The 24226-nt window shown below is 43.1% G+C and overlaps 1 protein-coding gene across 3 annotated transcripts in view; it reads left to right on the top strand.

Moving 5' to 3' along the window:
* The window catches only part of Slc4a4 (solute carrier family 4 member 4), a 412005-nt gene that overhangs the window by 263549 nt on the left and 124230 nt on the right, over positions 1–24226 (top strand). For all 3 annotated transcript variants that reach the window (XM_087908890.1, XM_048425042.3, XM_087908891.1), the window contains one exon: positions 3696–3772. In XM_087908890.1, coding sequence (XP_087765016.1) covers positions 3696–3772 — 77 coding nt within the window. The remainder of the gene's footprint in view (positions 1–3695; positions 3773–24226) is intronic.

The following is a 24226-nucleotide window of genomic DNA, read 5'->3' as shown; positions in this document are numbered from 1 at the left end:
TCTGCTGTGCGTTTCCTCACTTCTTTTTCAGGTCTCTGATAGATGCAGTCGCGCAGGGCTTTTAAAATTGCTGCACATATACTAAAGAATAACAATGATTTTTCAAACAGTACAGAGTGTAATTAATTTTTATAGAAACAGTGTGTACCTGCCAAGTGGGTACTTTGAAAATGAAACAGCTTTCAACTGTGTGAAACTGCTTGGAAATATGATCTCCAATGCTTTCCTTTCCTTATGGGCCGGAAACAGTGATGTGGAAGTTAGTTATGACTGCGCACCCAAGACTAGTTCTTCCATTTATTTATTTATTTATTTATTTATTTATTTATTTATTTATTTATTTATTCGTTCATTCATTCATTCTGGTAAAATCACACTTTAGAAGCATAGTTCCTTTGGGTCAAGAACAGTTCCAAAGCATTTGGATGTCCTGGATTTTAATTGGAATGAGCATTTGAATGCAGCCTTGAGTAAGTTATCACCTGTCCCCAAAGGTAGCATGCTCTCCGACACCTGTTGGTGCCAGGGACAGTTTTCTCTAGTCTTCTCACTCAGTGCAGTGAGTGTATATTACATGCCCCAACTCTAAATACAGAGCCCTGATTTATTCTGACAACATGTCCTATTGCATATCTGTTATAAAATGTATACAGTACCTCATTGTTAAGGGGCCCATTGTGTAACAGCTTCCTGTGTTTGTTAAATTCCGCGCGCAGATTTCTGATTCCCACATGGTCTAGTTTGTAATCTCTTTTGGCTCTTGTCCTGTCTTCTTTGGTTTTGGTAATAGGTTTCTGTGGTCAAAGTGAGTTTCTAAAACAAAGTTATTTATTGATTTGGTTGTAAAGGTGAAGAATCAAGGGGGGAAAAAACAAATATTCTTTTGTGTGTATTTGTATAGTGACGTTGCTGATTTAATGATTTGCTTGAGATAGGACAGGTGACAGCAGTGGCTTTGTCACAGGGCAGGTTGCCAGAATGATGCCTCAAACTTCCCGAGCTCAGATGGGGTGCTTTGGACTCAGAGTCCCAGTAGCACACCGCCTGCCAAGATGATTTTTCATTTTGAGTAGTGGTTCTCCATATTTCCCACACTGCACTGCTGCGCAGAAGGTTGGACAGAGCTTCTTTTTATATGTCCCACGCCCAGGGTTTTGTTAAAATTAGTATAGACTGAGCCTCAGAATTTGGGTTCTAATGAGCAGTGTGGATGTTGCTGGTCCTGGGACCTCATGTTGGTTACCATGGAATCAGAGCACTGGGAAGCATTTGGTTGTCTCTAACTCCAGGTGTCGAGGAGGAGTTGAGGAGGGAGGGTGCTGTATTTGATAGGGCCAAAGCTAGGAAAAGGCGAAACAATTCCAATCTTTTTATCTATTGTCCTGAATTTGTTGGCCTTGGAGCTGTTATATCTTACAAAATTAAACATTCATATTAGTTAGTTTTATTACTAGAAACCAAATCAAATTTAGGAGGGTCAGTGGATTTGATTGTCCGTTAGCACAGACATTTTTTCTCTTCTGGTTCCCGTGTCCTTCAGCCTGTGCCTTCCTCTACCCCCCACAAAGAGTGACTTGAGACTAGCCACAAGATGGGCATATTTCAGAAAGGAGAGAAATGAGACAGGCTTTGTTTCTTTGGCAATATTGTCACATCAAGGCTGGGTGGTGGTGGCACACACCTTTAATCCCAGCACTTGAAAGGCAGAGGCAGGGGGAGCTCTGTGAGTTTGAGGCTAGCCTGATCTACAGAATTAGTGCCAGGACAGCCTCCAAAGCTACACAGAGAAACCCTGTCTTAGGGATTGTCACATCAATCAAGTTTATCATTATAATAAAATCCATATTGGCTTTTAGCTATTCAGGCTTTGTGGCAAGAAGGACAATGCTTGGTTCAAATATACCTTACAGTGTTTATCATAGATTTCCAAAGCAAATCTGTATCTTTAATCAGTTACCCCCAAAGTTTAATTTATTTACCTTCCAAGTTATGTCATTACCACAACTTCAGTAAAATGCATGTAATCGTTGGAAGTCAGTCTGGTTTGTTTCTCACCGAAGTCTGTTTAATTTGTGTGTATGATCAGGACTGCTCAGCCTTCATTGATTAATATGCGATTCCTACTTCTCACTCAGGAGCAACTTCCACCAGATAGTGCCCATGGCCACTTTTGTTTGTTAACGAAAGGATAAAGTTAAACCTAACTCATCATTTCCCATTAGTTCCCGTCTCAGCATTATCTGGAGTTGTTCGAGTTCGTTCCTGACACCTTTTGAATTGGGTGGACACTGGAACTTTAGAACTTTATGCTTTAGTTCAAAGCATAAAATGCTGCCTTCAACAGGACTCCTTTAATTTTGCTTATGAAACATTTTCTCAGATGTTACTTTCTTTTAAATAATGCCCTGTGCTCAGATTTTCCTAGAATAAAACATCCTGCCAGGTAAAGGGTTTAAGAGATCTAGGCCATGCTTACTCAATGAAATGCAGCCGAGTGGAAAATACCCCGTCTTCCTGGCTCAGAACACTAGGTCTTTTCTAATACAGTGGTTCAAGGAGATTCTATTATTTAAAGAACTGGTGTTACACCGACATTAACTTACTAGGGGCAGATTTTCGTCTTTTGTGAGATTGTGTGTTGGGATTTCTGTCGGAGGGAATTTATCTCTAAGAACAGTGGTTTCAAGCCAAGGAGAAGCTGTGCTTGAACTTGGTGCTGCTTTTCAACCTTTGCCCTCTTGCTGGGAAGACTTGCCTGAGTCAGATCATTGAGGATTAATAGCTAGTGCATTGCTCAGCATCCTGCAGGGGTTGTGTCAAACGCCTTGGCTTTGAAGAGTTACTGTTTTGCTTATTAAGTCTAGAGATTTCAGATCCCACTGCAAAATGGAAGCCCAGGATCCTGTTGATTAACATGGTCTCCCTGCAGTCTGCCAGCTTGTGGCTCTTCTGGATGTCCTTCTGTTGTAACTAACACTGTTGGGAATAGCATTGTTGGTCAATTACTAGTGAGTTTGACCTCTGACTGCCATAGGAAGACTGGTGCATTATCATATGCAGTTTATTCATATACTTAAAGAAGTTTGTCCCGTTACAGAGAAAAAAGGGAAGTATTTGCCCTGGTAGTAGGAACGTCGAGTGGTCAGGGCACTTGTGACAATCCTATTTTGAGGCAAAGACTGGGGATTCTGGGCCAGATACCCACAAGGGGAACTATTTGTAACCAAAATGTCTGGTGGGCAAAGGAGGGTGGGTAGCTTTTCTGGGTGACCAGAGAGTCTTATGCTTGGAAGGATAGCCCAGACACACCCACGATCAGTTCAGCTGGAGACGGGCTTTGTCTGTGGGTGAAAAGCAAAGGAAAGGGGGGCAGTAGACTAGACATGTGTAAAACGAGAGACGTGATCACAGCTGGAGAAGCAGGTTTTTACACTTACGAGTTTAGGCATCTTTATGATTTAGCTTAGCTTGAAATATAACCAGGCAATAAGGCGAAGTATTTGGGATTTTGCATACTTTCCACTTAGCTGTATTTGTGCTCCAGCCTGAACTCAGGAAAAAGCCACAGGATTGAATGTGGTTAAAAGTCTCAACACCATTCTCATCATCCATCTCTCAGTGTTTGCAGAATGTGCAACCAAAGCTTGTGCCCTTGAAAAGACATTTCTAATTGGAGTTCATTTGTGTTTTTCCAGGTAGCCCAGCCATGACCCATAGGAATCTGACTTCCTCCAGTCTGAATGACATTTCTGATAAACCTGAGAAGGACCAGGTAAGCAAAGACTTTTCCTCTTTGAAACTGAAGATTGACTGTGTTTCTAAGAGATGCTGGGTTGGATTAGAGATAGTGATTGCCACCTCTAAAATGGACGTTATGTACAGATAAGGGTTTGCTCTTTTTCTAAGGAAGAAAACAAAATGTGTGGGGGATCAGAGGAGGAGCCAGTGAGTCTTGGCTATGGCCTTTTGTGATGCATTCTCCTGGGCTCTTTTAGTTTTGGGGCTACGATGGTTGAGCCTGGCCATATGAATAACCTTTAGCTTGGGTTTGTCATAGGAATCAAGTGGGTTATTTTCTGATAAACTGTTTTGGTATATTCTAAAAGACTAGTATGTGCTGGTAATTGTATATCGTTAAGTGTCTGTAATAAAGGACAGAGATTTTGAACCTCTGCTATTTCTTTTTTCTTTCGAAGAATGTGGTATAAACTAGGTCATTTTTCTAGTTGACTGGGTCTGTGGAGATAGATTATAGTTCAACAACATAATATATTGATACTTCTTGGTGAAGAAAAAATTCCTAGAGCTTCAATGAAGTTAAAGTTCCCTGTTTTAAAGACAACAGAGGACACACACACACACACACACAGATGCACAGACACACACACGTTTCCTCCATATATGTGCATTCATTTACAAATATTCTAGACACACATAGTTCTACAATGCACCCATAAATACATACATACACGTATACACACATACAGACATATAAATACACACACACACACACACACACACACACACACACACACACACTGAAATTCTAGCCTGCTCCAAGATTTATAGGTAAGTAGTAAGGGGCATGAAATGAGAAGAAAATGGTTTTGGTACTTGTTTCAAAATTGGTGAGGTTTGTGATGGTCCCAGTTTTCCCCTATGTTAAGCAGAGCCAGTACTTTATGTATGCTTCAGAAAGCCACACAGCTGATTCTTTCTCTTAAAAACTTGCTTTTTGTGTCCCTTGATATAACAGCACAACACAATTGTAGTTGGCTTCATGCTTAGCACCCTAACTGGGTATCAGTCCCAAGGCCTTCTTCTTTATCTGTCTCTTTAAGTAGGGTAGCTTTGACTTTTTTGTTCATACTTGGCTTTTTTTTTTTTCTGCAGAAAAATTTATGACAGCGTTATTTCTTTAACTGGCAGCTCTTGTAGCGATGACAAGAGTTTATAGGCTGTGGTGAATTCTAAAAAGTACAGGAAAGGTGAAATTACTCTCTTACTTACGAAATGGCTCTTGGATTCTTTCTACCTTCTCACCGATGCTTCCTTAAAAGGCCTTCATTTGCCCAGATTAGATCACTAACAAAACCTTTGGAGCTAATCTCAGTCCCATTTTCTCTCAGTTCAATAGGCTTTTTGTACCGCTGCTCCCCTTTCTCCCTGTGGATTAGAAGCATAATGGGTTTCTAACAAGTTAAGTTTGACATCTCCCTCAGATCTGGTGTCATCCTTATCTGTTGGTGTGTCGGGAAAAGGCCTCTTCCTCAGGACTGATGACTGTCCTGGGCATGACCTTAACATTCATTCTTGACTGCTTGGGCTACTCCTCCACAAACACTATCTTGGTTAGTTCTGCTTTCTTCTGATGGTGCTGGACATGGTCAGGGTTCCGGGTATTTGCTCGTAAATGTGTTGGTAAGCACACACCTGTGGCGTAAAGAGAACTTGAACCCTTAGAATTTCCTTCAAAGTTGCCTTACTTGCTGTGGCTCCATCCAGCTTTTATCAAACAATGCTAATTATGCTAATTACTCACAGTCTGACTGGGAACTTGAGCTGGGAGAACGAAACACCAATTAGGGTTGACATAGCAGATTGATACATTTGTTTTTGAATAAGTCTTCTTTTATTAGGGATCTTTAGCTAGAATTTGAGGATAGGCTGCTGGTCAATGTGGGCTGAGAAATTTGTTATTTTGTTGGGTCTCTTTAAATCCGGGCTTATGTAGAGGAAGTCTCATGGCTTCCAGTGCGAATGACATCAAATTTATCTTCATGGATCAGAATACTTTGGTGCATCATGGGCCTTGGTTGTTGATTTTGCTGTAAAATGTGTGGAGTGTGGGTTCTTGAAATCAATGTTTCGGGTTTTTATTTTGCCTCCTGTCAGCATTCCATAGTTGCTGACGTTGATGTTGAAGCTCAGGGATTTTACCGGTTCTGTTGGCAAAGCGAACTAATGAAAGCTAATGGGTGCATCCCAAGAGACATTGTCCTCCCAAGTACAGCTGTCGCTGTAGCTGGTTAGTCCACTGAGGACGTTCTCCCAAAGGCTGGAGAGGAGCTTAAAGGGACCCATGGTCTTGTCAGCATCAGGCATGGAGGAGGGACAATGGGGGTGAGGGTGAATGCAAGCTAATACCTTGCATACAAAAGCACATGGGGTCTTTTAAGGCAAAAAAATTAAACAAGTAAAAAGGACAAGGACTTGCAGATAAGGTTCTATTAACCCCAGGTTTTATTTTTATAGCCTGTTTTAATACCATAAACCTGGATTTTTCTTTTTCTTTTTGTTCCCCCTCTGTCTGGGTGTGGAAAACAGGTTGCCATACTCAAATATATTTTGAAGAAGCTTTTATAATTAATTAGCCGATATCCCAGGAATGAGTTTGGCAGTGAAGTCAAACTTGTTCTGCGTGCGTTTCCAAGTTGTCCTCCCAAACTTCCATCCAACTGCAGCTGAAGTCTCTGATGGACGAATGCTTCTGATGGGATACAGTCTGAACCGTTGTAACTGGGCCCCGAGTGACTTCTTGGAGCTATATACCTTCCTGCCACGCCAGAGATGGGTTTTATATGTGGAGTTACGACGAGGAGCCGAGTGGCTCTTTCCGACAGCTCCAGGGTGACACAGTTGGAGGGCCTGTTTTTCATGAGATTCTATCTTGAGAAAGCCGCAGAAACAAATCTCTGGACTGCACTTTTTCTTCCTCGCTCTGCCAAACCTATGTACTCAGGATTTCAGGAGCGGCTGCCCAGTTGAAAAATAGCGCAAAACAGTTAAGAGCAGCAGAAACGCAGAGCCCAAACGGGGCGATGCCGCACCTCAACACCCTCCCCGCTTGGATGTTATGTTTACGAAGCAGAAAAGCACCTGTGAGGAGTACATACCAGTGCATCTGGAGCTCATCGAGTTGTGCATCGATGTGAATCCCGTTTCGTTGCTGCTCTGGAATGTTCTTTTGCATTAGCCAGTTATTTTTCCCAGTTGTCTTTGCTTTGCCTTCCTGTATTCCTTTCTTCCTTCTCTGATCTTTGAAAATGGAGCTGAATAAGAGAGGTGATGCAGATGCAAGGCTTGAGGCTCAGTATTCATGAGTGAGGTGACAGGATAAGGTGAGGTGGCTTTTTTCTCTCCTAGCACCAGGGACCCCACCTAGGGCTGTGTACCTAAGATATAAGTCTGCAACTGCTGAGCTACATCTCCAGCCCTAAAATGGCTCCCCTCAGCATTAGCTTGGTAGCTTTAACTCTTAGAGATGTACTGTGCTTATAGCTTTGGAGGGCCTGACTCTTCCAGGCTACCCATAGTGCAGTATTGTCTCCCACTTGCAGGTTCAGTGTCAGGCAAATTGCAGCCTGTAGATCCACAGTGCATGTTGTAGGTATCGAACCACTGTCCAGAGTCCAGGGAATAGAGGTAAGGGTCATGTGACCTTGTAATCTCTTACCTGGTTACCTCATTGTTTAACAGAATTATCAGGCAATGTATCACATAGGTCTTTTGGAGAAATCTGAGCTAGGATTAATTCTTAAAGTGTGTCATGATTATTTTAAACATTATCTGATGTCTGTCATCTCTAAGGATACTTGGAAGCCTTGAGTTTTATTTTTGCAGTCTTGGCCATTCATGGCAGTAGATGTAAATTTAAATATTTTGTCGGAGAGTAAGAGGATAAACCATTAAATCATGTCTGAGTTTGAGATTGCTGTCTTGACAGCTGTAAGAGGGTATCTAGAAGAACACAATCTGATGACTATTCTCACCCTCCCGTACACACAATGCAGGATAGACTCAGCTTAGCCGGGGTGATGTTTTCATGGCTTCTAAGTAGAATTTCCATCCTTGGGCCTTCACTCCGGTTCTCTCATGGTCCCAGAGGCAGACAGGCACACAGGCAGTACCTCCTCCTCCCTGGGTCTGAATATGGGTGGTCCACCTTCACTCTGGGGAGGCAGCTGCAGTGAAGTCTGCTCTGAGGTTATAATCTTGTCTTTTTAATGTTCTCAGGGACCTTTGGGACACTGGCATGTCATGAGAGCGCCAAACAGAGTCCCATCTGTGAAAACTAGAGAACAAAGACATGTTGTCCGTCCTTAGACGGCCACAGTCACTACAGATTTGGGAGCAGCCACGAGCTGCCCTATGGCTCTGTGGCCACAGTTTTCCTTCAGCCCTGTGTTTTGTTCTTTTTTCGTTTTTCCATGCGTTTTAGTTAAAATAGGATTGTGCCACATTCTCTCTTCTCTTTCCTCCTTCCAGCTCCTCACAGGACCCACTTCCAACTTTCAAACTGATAGTCTCTTTGTCTTTGATTATTATTGTTTCATGCATGCTCATCCACATGTGCACCCCCCCCGACAATTATAAAAATACAGTCACCCGAGTCCATTTTTATTGTTTGTATCGATATGGTTTCAAGGCCTTGAGTTGCATAACCAATAAGGGGTTCACCTCTGGGAGAGGCTGTTTCCCTCTCTTTCTCTCTTTTCATTAATTCCCTGTTGTTCTGTATCCAGGGGTGGGACCCTGCAAGATTCCTGCCCTTCTGCATTTGCACGTTTGTTGATATTTGCCATTGCTTCTGACTTGTTCATGTAGCCCTTTCTAAGAGAGACCATACATTTCACAGCAGATATTCTGGTATTCTGACTTGCAGTCAATTTTTCCATCCCTTTTCTGCATTATTTCTCGAGCCATAGATGCAGGAGCTGTGATGCAGATGTTTCTACCGGGCCTGGGACCTCCAAGTTTTTATGACTTCTGTATTTGTTTCCAGTTCTGGTTTTCTGTGATGGTCTCAGTTTGCTCTGAGCAAAGAGAAGTTTCTTTGATTCAGGATGGTATAGCACTCTTACCTCAGAGTATAAGGTTACAATTTAGAATATAGACAGAATATATGATCTAGAAAAGTAGGAGTAGTCGATTCTTTCCTAAGGTGCATGACCTCACTAGCCCTGGAAATTGACTAGGTTTCTGTTACCAGGTATGATTGCCTTTGTCTTTGGGGATGTTGAGAGGTAGGAAAAATTGGGAGGGACTCCAACTGGGGTGGAGAAAGAGAGGTCAGTACAGAAGGAGAAGGAGGGACAGATAACACTAAGGCTGTTTGATAAAGTCTCAAGGAATCATTATTTTATATTTTCCAAAAATTATACATAATATACGTGTGTGTGTGTGTGTGTGTGTGTGTTTGTGTGTGTGTGTGTGTGTGTGTGTAACTTAAAGGAAGTTACACCACTTGGGCTGACAGTGTTCCCACAAGAACCATAGACCAACAAAACCCATAGCGCAAGGCACCAGAAACCTCCCTTTGAATGGTTGGTCAGATTAGTCCAAGTGACTCCCTCAAGTATATAGTCTATTAATGTAGGGCTTTGGTGCCTCTCAGAGGTTGAAGGTAAGTTCCTTGTATTAGTTAGGGTTCTCTAGAGGAACAAAACTGATAGGATGAACATATGTGTGTGGATGTGTGCATGTATGCATGTTGTGTGATTTGTTAGAGTGGTATACAGGCTATGGCCCAGCTAGTTCAACAATGGCTATCTCCTGATGGAAAGCCAAGAATCCAGCGGTTGTTTTGTCAATGAAGCCTGATATCCCAGCAGGTCTTCAGCCTGAGTTGTAAACCTAAAGAAGTGGGTTCTAGTGCCAGTGAAGGAATGCCTCAGCAACAGTCCTAACCAGCTGCAGGATTTTTAGCATGACAAGATATCCACACAGGGGCAATTCTTGACATTCACATGCTGGTGGTACCCGACCACTGTCTAATCAGCGGTGTGCTTTGGAAGGGACCGCCGATGGTCACGTGACGCTCATCATTAGGCTCCCTTCGAATGTCATCAGCTAGCACTGAGACAATTAACATTGCTGACGTCTGTCATCATCCTTCTCTTTTCTACTAGGGACCGTACTTACTGCAGCTTCCTTTCCCCACCCTGTGCTCTTTCCCATGCTTCCAAAGCTTTAACCACTGGTGGCCGTTAGAGGTTGAGTCCTGACATCAATACTTGTTTCGAGTGTTAACTTAGCGAAGGGGCAGTTCATTTGAAGTTCTAAGCCATGTCACACATGTACTATTGTGATCTGAATGTATTCACTAGAAGTTCTTAGCCATGCTCTTGATGGTAGATTCCAGGGGTGAGTAAAGCTGATTTATATTTTTTGAGTCCCAGAGCTTCCAAGTTTGGGGAAGGAGATAGAGAGCAAACACCAAGTAAGTAAACAAATAGGGTATTTCCCCACCACCCAGAGAACCCGCTCTAACCATGAAATAAGGGGGTGTCGGGTAGTGGGGAGGCAGAGGTGGATAGGGAGTGTCAACAGAGGAGAGCAGGGCCAAGCCTTGTTTTCTAGGCTGAGGGAAAAGTGAGGGTAGCAGCCCTGAGGCAGGAAACAGAGAAAGGTAGTCCAGAGTGAATGGCTGAAGCCGAGCTAGCTAGCAGGTGTGCGATGGCAAAAGAGGTCAGCAGTGCAGTCGGGGGTCCTTTTGATTTTATTGTAAGTGCAGCCCGGCACTATTTTTGGCTCCTTACCTGGAGAGTTGCATGTTCTGATTTACATTTAAAGTCATCGCTGTGGATACCAGGATAGGCTAGCAGAATTTGCCAATGTTCCAGATCACCTGGTGGTGTTACTATATAAAGCCTTGCATGAGCACCTCTGTGTATTAAATTGAGAGCACAGTTACCTAACAACACCAGTTTCTTAACATATTAGCCATAAATGTGAAGGCCTTATTAGTACCAACAAAGGAAGCTCTTTTGTGCTACAGAACTGTGAGGAATAAAGAGGCTTCCTTGTTTAAAACATTTCCTACGAACTGTTAAATAATTATTCTGCACTAATGCAAACATTTAAATATTCTAACGTACTGTAAGTGGGCATAGACATGCTATAGACAAGAATACAATATATGAGCTTTTGAGTGGTTCTCTTCACACTGGCAGTCCTCTCTGTGTCCCTGTGACTGAAATCAGCCATGCCAGCTGAGCAATGACACATGGCTAAGGCTACTAATGCCGTATACACTGGAGGCTTCGCTGAGCAGTGGACAAACAGCAGGGTTATTATGTTTGGAAAGGAACGTTGGAGGGTACAGGAAAATAAGATCACCTGTGAGTGGTTCTGGGGTCCAGTTTCTCTCTCTCTCTCTCTCTCTCTCTCTCTCTCTCTCTCTCTCTCTCTCTCTCTGTGCATGCTGACTCAGCTAGACTCCGTGGCTGCTGAGCTGTGGGGGTCTGTCTCCGCCCCCCACAGTGCTGGAGTTGCTAACATGTTGCCACACACAATTTTTACTTGGATGTTGGGGATCCAGATTCAGGTCCCCATAGTTGTGTGGATGAGAACTTGACTGAGTAAGCCACGTTCTCAGCACTCTGTGTCACAGTCTTCTCTGAACTTGAGCTCTGAATGCCGGGCGCACTGTATCCCAGCATTATACATTTAACAAAAGGGTTCACAGTTATGACATATCTTCAATAATAACCTGGCAGGTGGTGTAGTAGATATTTCTGTCTTCTTTTGATCTTTGCAGTTTGTATCGTTATCTCTTTCAGCTATCCCATATATATACTTAGACTATATAGCAAAGAGTAGTGGGACTCCATTACTTGTAATCTTTCAGTTATATTCTCTTGTCATAAATCACCCGTATCTTACTGAGACTTCAATAAGCAACGTTTGGAAGAGGAAAATTGTTACAGAGCCAACAGCAATACCTTATGGGCATGGTTAAGCAATTTATCTAAAGCCATGATTATAAAGCTTTATAGTAGTTACTATATATATATATATATGTATTATATATATAAATGCTTATATATGCAATCACTACTTATTTTAGTAACATTATTGTCTGTGATATTTTTAGACCTCAGAGTTCCTCAATTAAAAGTGTGTAATACTGCTGTAAAATTTAAGCAAGGCAAATGTGAACCATCTATTTTAGCTCTTCAAAGTAACCCCTGTTAGCAGCTGGACTTAAAGTCCTGGGTATTCTGGATGCATGACTCCTTCTACACTGACCAAATCAATAGGAACCGATGGATTCTTTTTGAAGGTTGCATAGTATACCTGAACCTAATTTTATTCATGTGATCCATTAATAAACACCAATTTGTTTTTCCCTTCCAACTCTCAGTGTGCCTAAAAGAAATAGCCTCATTGTAATTCCCTTCATGGGTATTTATGAGGATGTTCATGTCAGTGCAGTTATTGACAATCCCATGAACTTCTCAAGGGGATTACTAATTGTATTCTAGATTTTTAAAGTACATTTATCCTCCCCTATTCATGGACTGTTTGGTGTTACACTCAAGTTTATTCTTTACATGAGAGCGTAAGGACCAGGTGAAACTGAGATTCTCAGTGCTGTCAAATTTGGCTTCTTAGTTTGCGTTGGGGCTTTCTTCAGAAGTTAAAATATAGGTCGTAAGACGGCCTCCACACTCCTGGTTTGATTGGATGCCCACTTGGGCTCCTTGCCTGCATCCCAAGGCACAGGTGGAAAATGCTGGCAGCCGCAGCCTTGGCCACTGCTGTTGTGTTGCTTTTCTGAAGCAGCAGAAGGCCGGAGGTCTTGCAGTTCTTAGCACCAAGGCAGCTGCAGAAACCCTCTGGGAGTTTCCTTGGCAATCTGGAAATGACTTCTCCTCAGGAGTCCTCCTTGGTGGTCTGCATCTGGAAGAAAAAGAGAAGCTGCAGACCGTGCTGGCCGAGCCTTCCCTTGGAGGCTTTCCTCAACTCATTTGCAGCTGTGCTGTGCCTCTCTTTTCTTTCTTCGCCCCGTTCCTCGGCAGAATTGTAAATGAACTGATGTCCAGACTCATAGCCCGGTATAGGGCTTTGTTAGGTGCCTTACAGGACTGCAGCATGTGGGCGAGCTAAGAGAGGAGTAGAGCCCCGTCCAAGGTGGCGTCATTGCGGGTTATGCTGCTCCCTTACAGGGAGTCTACAGAGCGGTAGGAGTGGGGCATGGCACTCACGGGAGTCATTCTGCTCTTTGAGAGCTTCTTAGTATTCCTGTCACTTGTCTGTTTATCTAGAGGCCTGTCGATTCCGGGGCCAATCTCATGATCTTTTGGTTCTTCAGAGAGCGTCCTGACTTCTCCACATGCCATCATCAGTGCTGTGGTTTTCCTGATAGGACTGATCGGAAGTGAAAACAATGCTTGCTTGTCCTTCTTCTGCCACCATATGAGAAGGCCAGCAGTGATTTCTTTGGTGGTCTGAGAGACAGCGGAGCATACCACGTATACATTCCTGCCTCCCTGCTGTTCTGTGCATAGATAGTAAGAAGATGAAAAGTTATTAAGCAATTGCATGGGTAGTCATCGCAAATACTGAGTTTTAAAACTGGCTACCGTGTTGGTCATCCAGTGGTTTAATCAGATGGTATTGCGGTAAGTGTCCCATTCATAAGATAGCTGATTGCGCTTCTTCCTGTGTAGGAAATCATTTACCATCACATAGATGGGGCACTTCCATACCTTGATGCTTTGGAATGGTTAATATCAACCTTACTTGACATGCACTGGCAAATTTGAGTGAAGAGCTTAATTTTCCTAAGGTTAAATTCATTTAAGCAACAGAGTTACGTTCTTGTCTACACGCCTGTGCTTTTAATCTGTGATGAACCCTGCCTGTAAGAATTAGGGTTACCTTTAGGTCTGAAACCTCAGTGAAACAGACAGGTGTCCAACTGATCCCTTCTGGGCTTTGAGGCACACATCATGCTGAAAGAGCTAATTACCTGAATTAGTATTTTAAAAATCCAAGGAATTTTCAAGGGTCTGATGGTGACTGGTTGGATAATTCTGCTGCCATGGCGATGAAAAGATGTCATATTCTGTGCCTGTACCCTAGATTGGATTGATGGGGTCCATGAGATAAAGTTCATGTGTATTTATTTTGGTGTTAGCATCAATATTATGTGTGTGTGTGTGTTTGTGTCTCTGTGTGTGTCTGTGCGTGCATGCAGGTGTGCTCACTTGTGTGTATACATGTGGAAGCCAAAGGTTGACAGTGAATATCTCGCTTTATTGCTCTTCACCTTGTTTTTTCAGAATATCTTATTGAACTTGGAGTTTGCCATTTTGGCTAGATTGGTTGGCTACAAGCCCTTACTGTCTGGAGATGCAGTCCCAGTCTCAAGCCCTCATGCTCATATAACAGTCACCTTTCCCTCTGAGCAATGTCCCCAACACTGCAGTAATATGGTTTTACAATGGTACAATGTGTGGTCTGAGATAGGGTGATCCTAACAATATAGTACACAGAGTTCAGGGAAAGAAAGTACCCAAGAAGGTCAGAACAGCCCATCAGAAACAAATGAGCATTTTGGAAGCTCCTGGCCTTTTAGAGACCATAAATAATAGAAGACAAGCATGCTGGCCAAATGGGACATTCGTCCTCAGGTAAAGAGTGGTACAAAGTGGGAAAATCAGCAGCTGTCTGTTGTTCAACAGCACAAGTAAACGACTTCCTTCTTCAACAAATAAAAAACACTGTAGCTTTTACTATTCTTTGAAATAGTGCTCCCTACCCCTCCAGTTCTGATGAAATACATTGCTCTGTTACGTCTGCATAGTTAGTGTCCCTTGTCAAATGAAGGAAAGTAGCTTAGATTGACAAGTTGGCATGTCCATGGGCCAAAGTGGATAATCCAGTTAGAACCCATGTGATTTATTAATCGTCCCTGCTTTGCTGTAATGTCTCACGGTTCCTTGACTTTCTGACTGTTCAGGATCCATCCTCAATGTGGACAGACTCCCCTCTAGGTCATCAAGTCCGACACGTGTCCATCCTTACAACTGTCCTTACTTATTTTTGACAGCGGACAAAGCACTTCTGGTTGAACTTTGACCTTAGGCCCATCACAGGATTAGCCCTGAAGACAATCAGCAGATTAAGCCTTACGTCTTTTGAATTTCAATTTTCTGGTTCAGCGTACAGAATTATAATCCACATAGCAGTGCGGTCTCCATGGGTGGTTGTCTGAAAGGGAGAGTGCTTAATAGATCATAAAGTGTGATGCAAATGCTCAGCACCGTGCTCACTCTCACTGTGTAAGTGAGCCGCTGCCCCTCAGTTTCGGCTGGCTCTGCCGTAAGATCGGGTAGGATACAAGTCGGTTTTGTTTAGTGCATCTCTCCTCACCATTCACATTCCCTTTGCTAATTTGGCGCTCAGTATTTTGTGCTCTTACCTTTTGTGCTGTAATGGCGTACCCTCAGGGTAATGAAATGTGTCTGACTGTCCCCATAATTTTTACTATCACTTCTACAGGTACTGGATTCAAAAGTGTATTTTTTTTTTTATCCTTCTAAGGTCTACCTTTGTGTTTTAAATTTTTATATGTATGAGTGTTTTGCCTTGCACGTCTGTATGATCCCCTGGGATTGGAATTGCAGATGGTTGTGAGCCACCAAGTGGGTGTTGGATATCAAACCCAGACCTCCTGGAAGAGCAACTGGCACTCTAACCGCTGAGCCGTCTTTCCAGTCCAGGCACCATTTGTATCGATAGCACTTACCTTGAGCCTCACCGTTAAGTATTCCGGCTGATGTAATTGCTCCTGTTCTGAATTTCTAACGCTATCTAGGACCTACTGTTTGCGTTATGAAGCTGTCGCTCATTGTTTTCAGTGTGTAGGCCTTCTGTGCTGTAGGGAGCGTTGGGGGGTCTAGTAAGTTATTTTCCAATGGTGATGACTCACTGGTGACAATAAATTATGTTAGGATTTCTTTTTTAAGTCTAATAAAATGACTATGAGAATCTCTCACGGAAAAGTGGTTTCTTTAAGTGTAGTTATTGTTTTACCTTTTCATTCTGGTGAAACGTCTTTTTATTTTTTTAGTTTAATGTCTTTTAATAGCAAACTTACAGGAACAGCATAGGAGACAGACAGCATTAAAAACATGTGCTTACATGTAGCCAACTCAGAAAAGTATAGTGGACACGTGGACTCTACTGTATGATAAAAATGCTACAAACACCATTTAGTTGTCAATAAGAAATTTACTTATTTTCTGTAGATGTTTCTTATATTCATTGGCAGTATGTTTTAATAGATTAACAAGTTCCTCAAACACATACTTTCTTGTCTATCTTATATTTATATATTTTTCTCACTTAGGACAGTTATCTAAATGCTGCCACTTCAAAAATAGTTTGCTGCTGTATTTGTTAAAATCTATTTACACAGCTTTCTTGTTATGAAAATGAAAAGAACATAGTCAGCTAACATGTACTGTAAAGAAACCATCATGGAATCTTTATTTTCACTTAAAATAAAGGCTAGTATGTCTCAAGAGCATGCTGGAGAGCCAGCTGTCAGCACACAAAGTTGTTCTATTCTGGGTTCTGTGGTATTGCTATGCTATCCAGGTAGGGCAGATTTAGATCATGGACCACAGAACATTCTAGATCTAAACTGTGTCTTCTGTGAGTATGACATGGAATCGTGTGAAACTGGGGGCGGGGAGAGGGGAGAAAGATGAAGCTCTGACAGGATTTCCCATCAGCTCAGACTTATTGTTCTCTCTGCTAGCAGACTGTCCCTTTTCATAGAAGACCATGAGAACATCTGTAAGAATGTGTCATGGGGGCCTTTTCATTGAGAGACGGCAGCACTGTGTGACCCTGACACTCCCTGAGGGACATCTTACTAATAGAATCCAATAGTGCTTGGATTCGAATTCATAATTTGCATTTCAGTGATACTTACAAAAAGTCATGCATGTTCTCCCCGCTTCAATACCTGAGTCAGGTGGGAGACCCGTCCCTGCCTTCCACTAGCTGGGACACTTGGGAGAACAGGCCCTGCGCCTCACCTAGGCCATACAATAGAGCCAAGCCCTGTTGGCAGAGGTGTGGGTGAGCCAGCCCCAAAGTTGTGAGCATGGGAGAGCTGTCCCCATTATTCATCTGTCTTGAAGTGGCATGGGTGGGGCAGAGATCCTCCTTCCTCACTGTTCATCAATGCATGTGGGAGCACTCAGGAGAGTGGCCCCTAAATCTCCCTTGGGCAACCCAGTAGAGCTAAAGCAGGAAACCTGGCCTTGCCCTTTGTTCATTGCTGCAAGGGGTGACCTAGCCAGGGTTATGCTGGAGAGCCCACCCTTGTGGCCAGGATGAGACAGCTTGTGGAATGACCAGTTGTACAACTACCCAGGCCCAGAACTGGGGCTATGTGTTGGTCCACCCCAAGCAACATTTACTCCATCTGTGATTTGCTGTAACACAGTGGGGATGTCGGGGATCCAGGACTACATGGTCTCCACAGCACAGGGCAACAATGGGATGTCTAGGAAGAATCCCAGTGAGGGCCCATGTCATGACCATGATCAGGGGCCTCAAACCAGACCAGTGATTCTTTTCGATAAACACCTAAATGCGATAATATGTGGGTACAGGGCTTTACTGCGTGGCTCACTGTATCACATTGCCCCTTCAATGAGGAGATTTTTCCTTTTCTTTCCTTTCTCTCCCTGCCTCTTTTTCTCTTAGATTTTACTTTGTTTTATTTTGAGGTGGAGAGGAAGATGGGTGGGTTCAGGAGGCATGATGTGAAAGACATAAAAAATAAGTAAAAAGTTTTTTTTTATTCTTTGAACCATGTGTCAAAGTAACACAACATACATGTTTTATTAAAATAAGGGTTTAAAACTAGAACAAATCAGATAAGAGGCTTATTAGTCAATCTGTACTCTCCAGTTGTACCAAGGGCTGTACACTGCCTGTGTGTGTGTGAGTGTGTGTGTGTGTGTGTGTGTGTTTGCACGCTTCATAGTCTAACCTATGAAGCTAGCTCATAGCTAGCCTGGCTTCAGTTCAGCTCTTCCTTTCTTCTCTCAGCTCTGAGCTTTTAATACTTCAGTGTGGAAAGAAAGGAGAGGATTCACAGTAATAGAGAACCTTCCCGAGTTTTCTTGCTAGTAGAGATGTGCTGGTAGGGATTATTGTCTTGATGGGGCAGAAGGTTCTGGTTTTTGTCATCTCTGGGATGCTGATTTAAAGTGTGCTTTCTGTTGTTTACTCGGTGATTTTGTGTAGTCCTTATCCCTTTGAGCTTTACAAAAACATTAGTTAAAAATAAACCATCATGTCTTTGTCTCCTTGTGACAATAAAAGGAGATGGGGGTAAAGTACAGGCGGAATAAATCTGAAGACATGCTTTCAGGGGCGCAGACTGTAGCTCATGATAGACCACCTGCCTAGCATACAGGAAGACCAGGGTTCCAGCTCCAGCATCAAAGGAAAGCCAAAACAAACACCAACCACTTATCTCCCCCTCCTCCCCTGCTTTCTTGAAAGTCCAGAAGTGGACTGAGTAGGAAAATGGCCTGTGTAAGATAGAGCAAGACTGAGACAGTGTTACTATTTGTTTTTTGAGTGCTTCAAGAGAAAGTAGCAAAGTGGAGCATTGGTGTGCTTCTGTTTGTATTGGAATGGAGCACAATCTAGTAGGATTCTGCATTAAGTTGTTCTGTGCCTCCAGATAGGCAAGATTCATTCTCACGGCATGTTCGTCTTCCCTGCTTTCTCAACAGTGAAGGCCACTAGCCAATTGATGGCAGGATGCTAGGAATTATATTTACAGTCATATAAACCACTGTGATATTTAAGCTACAGCACACAGGAAGCCAACATAGATGCCTGAGAATATACTGAATATGTGCAGCAAGCTTGTCTCTTGAAGGAGTGTGCAGACACACGTTGCTCACTGACGACTGTTATCATCACAGTGAAGCCCAGAGTGACATTCAGAGTCCTACATCTCCCACCTAGAATCTCTCTCCCATGGACATGCAGGTTCTCGTTCTTGATGAGTTATGACAGCCACAGGGAAGTCTTTCTGCCCCGATGCTATGCCACTCCCTTTTCTGCCTGAGTCTTTGCCTTTGCTGTTTCTTTCAGCTACAATGCCATTCCCTATAGACAGCTTACACTCACTCTCTATTGCTCTGTACATTTTGTCTCTTTGGGACTTGATAATGCATGCCTGTAATCCAGTGTTCCCATGGTGACATGGGAAGTAGAGACTGGAACATTCCTGGAAGCTTGGAGGCCAGCTAGTCTGGGGCATGCAGCAACAAGCAGCCTGTCTCAGACAAAACGGAAGGTGAAGACCAATGTCTGAGGTTGACCTCTGATCTCAACCCTCACACACATGGGCAGACGTGCACACACACGCACACACACGAGGCAGAATTTGGAGTGGCAATATGCCCTTGAACAAAGGAGTCAAGGAGACCCCCAGACTCAGTGTTCGTAGACTCAGGGGACTGTCACTGCCAACAGCTTTAGCCCCAAGTACAGAAGAGTGAGAAGTTCTTAGGGAAACTCCTTGACAGGGTTTCTGGTTGTCAGAAACATACTCTTCCCTCAATGCCTCTTCCTCACGTTGTCACTGTTCTCTATTGTTCTAATTTGGTACATGTTCTTGGAGACCTTGGTGACGAGTACATGAAAAAAACCTGCTGAATAAATAATAGCACGGGTACTACAGATTTAATTATAGCCATACAGCTGCCTGTCTGAAGTGCTGTTCTAGGGCCATATGGCCGCTTAGTACATTTGAGCCCTGGAAAGACCTGGCTTCGGTGCTTTGCAGAGGATAGTACTGAGTTCTCATGGAATTGACAGTGGCCATTTGGAAGGCAGTAGATAGTACACTTTCCTCCTCCCAACCCCTACCCCCACAGATTTTGATTGACAAGTTCTTGGTAAACTAGAATCTTTTGGTGTTAGAGCATCCAGCCACACACAGGTTAGGAGTTAGGTGGACTTGTCAGCCCGACGTCTGATTTTTGTTGCCTCTGATGAACTGATGACTGGAATTACTTCCACATTTAACCATTTTGACTTCTTCCTAAATGCATTTTTAATAGGTTATCATTTCAGTTGTTTCTTCTCCCGGTGGGAAAAGATTAGGGGTGGGCTCAAGTGACTGTCTGCTCTTCTAAGAGTGTGACCTTGAAGAAGGCCTCTTTTACTTCTCTGGATTCCAAGAGAGCCAGGAATGAGCTCTCCCAGGTCCCTTCCAGTTTCAGAATCTTCTGAGTAGGAGTAAGTGGGAAAGATGCTCTTACAATTGACATATCTAGGGGACAGAGGTGGGTTTTCCTGACCGTGGTGTTCTGTGGCTCCCAGCCCCCAATACTTAAAAAAACTCACATTTTCCATTCCTTGAGGTACTAAACTCTTCTAGTTTGAAGACTGTACAGCTCTCATCCTTAGAGAGGAATGGTATTGGTTTTCATTGAGCACATTTTTATAGTTGCAAGACTATATAATGCTTTGATATTTAAGCATTTCATATGTCAAGGATCCATTTGTGATCCATTCGTGATAAAACTAGGAGTCCCTTTAGTTCAAAATGAGCTACGAGATACAGGCTCAAACAATTACAAGTAACTTGGATGTGCCCACGAACCCCCTGCACCCTTAACAAGGACCCCACATTAGAAACCGCTGCTACTCTTTGTTCTGAGTGAGGGGGCTGCAGGTTAAAAGAAGTACAGTAGTAGTCGTGAGGTCTGAAGCCTCAGCTCTGAGGTTTATACGGGACCCAGGCAAAACTTTGCTGCCTATGTGGGCTGCTCTGGGTCGGTCAAGGTTAGGTGATGTTTGGGGCAATGGTTTTTTTGGTTTCTTCACAAGAAAAGCATTCTGCGTGGGTGTTTGTTTTCCTAAGCCATTAACTTTCAACTCTTGGTTGCCTGTGTTGCCTCTGATGTCTCCCCCTCCCACCTCTCATGCCTGGGACGTCTTGTTTCTGACAGAATCGTCTGTGCGTTTTATTAGGTGCCCTGTGGGGTGTGTGCAGAGGAGAACACATGTAAACCATTTCTCCTTAAACTCTAATTTTCTCCTAAAGTCACCAACCCCACAATGCTAATTGTGTTTGTTTGTTTTGACTTCTTCTGGTTGTTCCCTGTGCAACCTTTCTTCCTTCATGACAGCTAGAGGTTGCCCGGCAATGAAAAGAACCCTGTGTTTAAAATCTTTCTTTTGGGGGTGGAAGCGGGAAGACTATTAACAAATGCTGCCTTTTAGATATTAATAGGTAGATCCAGAATTAGAAATAAAGGATTTTCCCCCCTTTGCTTTGCTGAGCACCGTTGTTCAAGGACATGTGTGCCATTCTGAGGGAATTCAGATAAATACAGTGGTGCCGTCATCATGAGGGATTATATTTATTTTATACAGTACTCGCATTGAACCACCCACGCTCACCTCAGCCTTCAGTCCATCTGATGTGGTAAACCCGTCATGGGCGAATCAATACATTATTTTCAAAGTCAAAACTCATGAATCTATACATCTGGCATGAGTAACTCCCCTGGGGAGTTTCCAGACAATAGTTACTCACCTTTAAGTCTGAGCTCCAAACTGAGGGATCAGTTTTCTCCTCTAGATTTGAATTTAAATTGGAGATGTGCAAGCAGCGGTTTATTTTATTCCTTTGGGAAAGAAAAGCTTTATTTTGCCCATCACCTCTGTCTGGGTTTTTGAGGGTTATGTTAAGACCATGTTGCAGTTCACCATTTTCAGGATATCTATTTTGCTAACTCTGGCACAATCCTGGAAGCAGCTCCATTGTAGCATAATGCATGACACACAGTGCTGTCTGCCGATGAAGAAGCTAACTCCAGTTTTATTAGTGACTGTTCTGTGGGTTCAGTAAGGGCACAGGTATGTTGGGTGTCAGTCACACAGATACATTTGGTGTCAGCCACACAGGTGTTGCAAGAGGAGTGGAGCAGCGGGCTGCATTCCCACTGCCTGGTTCCGGCTAGCTTTACACCCAAAATAATTACACGGAAACTGTATTCTTTTAAACACTGCCTGGCCCATTACCCCCAGCCTCTTATTGGCTAACTCTCACATATTGATTCAACCCATTTCTAATAATCTGTATGCCACCACAAGGTCGTGGCTTACCAGGAAAGATTCAGTATGTTTGACCTGGCGGCTGGTTCCATGGCGTCTTCCTCATTGCCTTCTTCCCAGCATTCTGTTCTGTCTACTCCACCCACCTATGTTCTGGCCTATCAGGCCAAGCAATTTCTTTATTAATTAACCAATGAAAGCAACAGAAATACAGAAGACCCACCTACATCACACAGGTATGTTGAGTGCCAGTCACATAGGTATGTTGGGTGTCAGTCACACATGTATGTTGGGTGTCAATCACACATGTATGTTGGGTGTCAGTCACACAGGTATGCTGGGTGTCAGTCAGATGCTCACTTAAGGGTCTGAATCACCAAGGTTGCTGCAGTGTTTGCCTTTTCCATTGAGGAATATTAGGCTTCCAGTCCCCATATGGTGCTCCCTTCAAGGCTCTGTCTCCTTCTTCAGCTCCTCTACCTAGGCATTGTGTCTAGTCTACCTTCTACTTCCCCTGTAATGGTTTCACTCTCCAGACGCCGCTGAGGCGGTCTTGACTCAGAACTGCTACATTTCTTCACATGCTATGTTGAATGTGCGTGAGCACGCGAATGTTACCTCCTTTGCTCCTCTTAACAGCTCTCCCAGGTAGTCTTTGTGATCCCCACTTTACAAACAAGGAAACCCAGCTTAAAGTAATGAAGCAATTTGTCCAAGGTGTGTGCCTTGTGTGGGGAAGAGCCCAGAGCTGCTGACCACTCTGCCTGATTACAAAGATAGTAGATGGCTAGCCTTTGACTGACTCTTGGCTTAGCCTTTTCTCCTTTCATGATCTCACTCAAGGGACTGTAGTCTCCACACCTCACATTCTTCATGAGCAAATGGAGCCAGAAATGATGGCTGGTTTGCAAAAATGGCAGAATGATGCATGGAGAGCTCCTGACTTACTGTGTGACTGTGATCACTGATAAGAAAGAAAATTCGTAATCCTTGTCATTATTGCCATCAATAATTTACAAATAATTGTTCAAGTCCTTGTGTCTTTGGCTAACAAAGGTACATTCCCATCTTATTAATATGATATTTAAATCTTAAGTGAGGAAGGAAATTATTGTGCAGGTGAGCTCCAAAGACAAGGACCCCTTTCAAAAACGTGGAGAAGAAACTCCAGCATGGGATAGCATGTGCTTCTGCAGGAATTAAAGAAAGACATCGGGTCATGGTTGGCAATGCATAGTTACCTGTTCTGGAGCGACAAAAGGACCTTTATTACCAAAGACTTACCCTTCTGCAGTTTGCCAGCATCCAGAGGTACATCTTCTATCGGGCTCCATTTCACATTTGCCTCTGTAAAGGATTCTGATGCTATAACCTAGAATTACTCACGTAGGATTAATTAATTAACCTGGGATTTTGTGTTAAATGTTTCCTGAGCACTTACTGCAGGACTTGGACGGCAAAGACCCGGGAAGCAAAGTTGAATAATAATGTGATTTTTTTTCCCCCGAGTCAGGGTTTCTTTGTCTAGTTTTTGAGCCTGTCTTGGAACTCGCTCTGTAGACCAGGCTGGCTATGAACTCCCAGAGATCTGCCTGCCTCTACCTCCTGAGTGCTGGGATTAAAGGGGTGCACCACCACTGCAGGGCAAAAAAAGAAAACAAAAAAAACCCCAAACAAACAAAACAAAAATAAGTGATTTTTTTTTAAAAAGAGACACTTTGTATTTTTTAACATACTTATGGTCTAGTAAGAGTCAGAGACAGTCTGTCAGTGGTGCTTTTTGCCAAAAACAATTATAGGGGACAGAGTAGAGAATATCTGAGGAGAAGGAGGAAATCAGGTCCAGACTTAAGCACCAGGCTAGCGTGAGGAGGTGTAATTGGAATGGTAGCATATAAGGAGAAGGCAGAAACCTCCTACCACACAGAATAATGTGTGTTTCGAGTTCATCCTTGAGACATAGAGTGGATAACCTCTATTTACAATTTGTGGAGTTTATGACCTATAAGGAAATGAAAGAACTTTGAAAAAAAATCCCCCAATTCAGCACCCAGAGTTTGCAGGTTCTTCTTTTTCTTTTAACCGTTTCCAAGCTTCTCTCTCTGAGCCGTTTATTTTATGCACTTCAATACTATTAATATTTTTTAAATGTGCTCGTCATGATTTTTAAAGGTTATTCGTGCAGATGGTTCAGCTCTGGTTTGTTACATGAAAGGCTCAGAGAGTTTCAGGTCAAGTGCTTCTAAAATTGAAGTTGTCAAATGTATCAGTGAGACGTGTAAGAATTTTACCAGGCAGTGTACTGGGCAGACGGTCTATG

Source organism: Myodes glareolus, chromosome 8, assembly GCF_982192425.1.
Source record: "Myodes glareolus chromosome 8, mMyoGla1.1, whole genome shotgun sequence".
Classification (NCBI taxonomy): Eukaryota; Metazoa; Chordata; class Mammalia; order Rodentia; family Cricetidae; genus Myodes; species Myodes glareolus.
The sequence above is the reverse complement of the archived record's forward strand: the minus strand, read 5'-3'. Positions and strand labels throughout refer to the sequence as shown.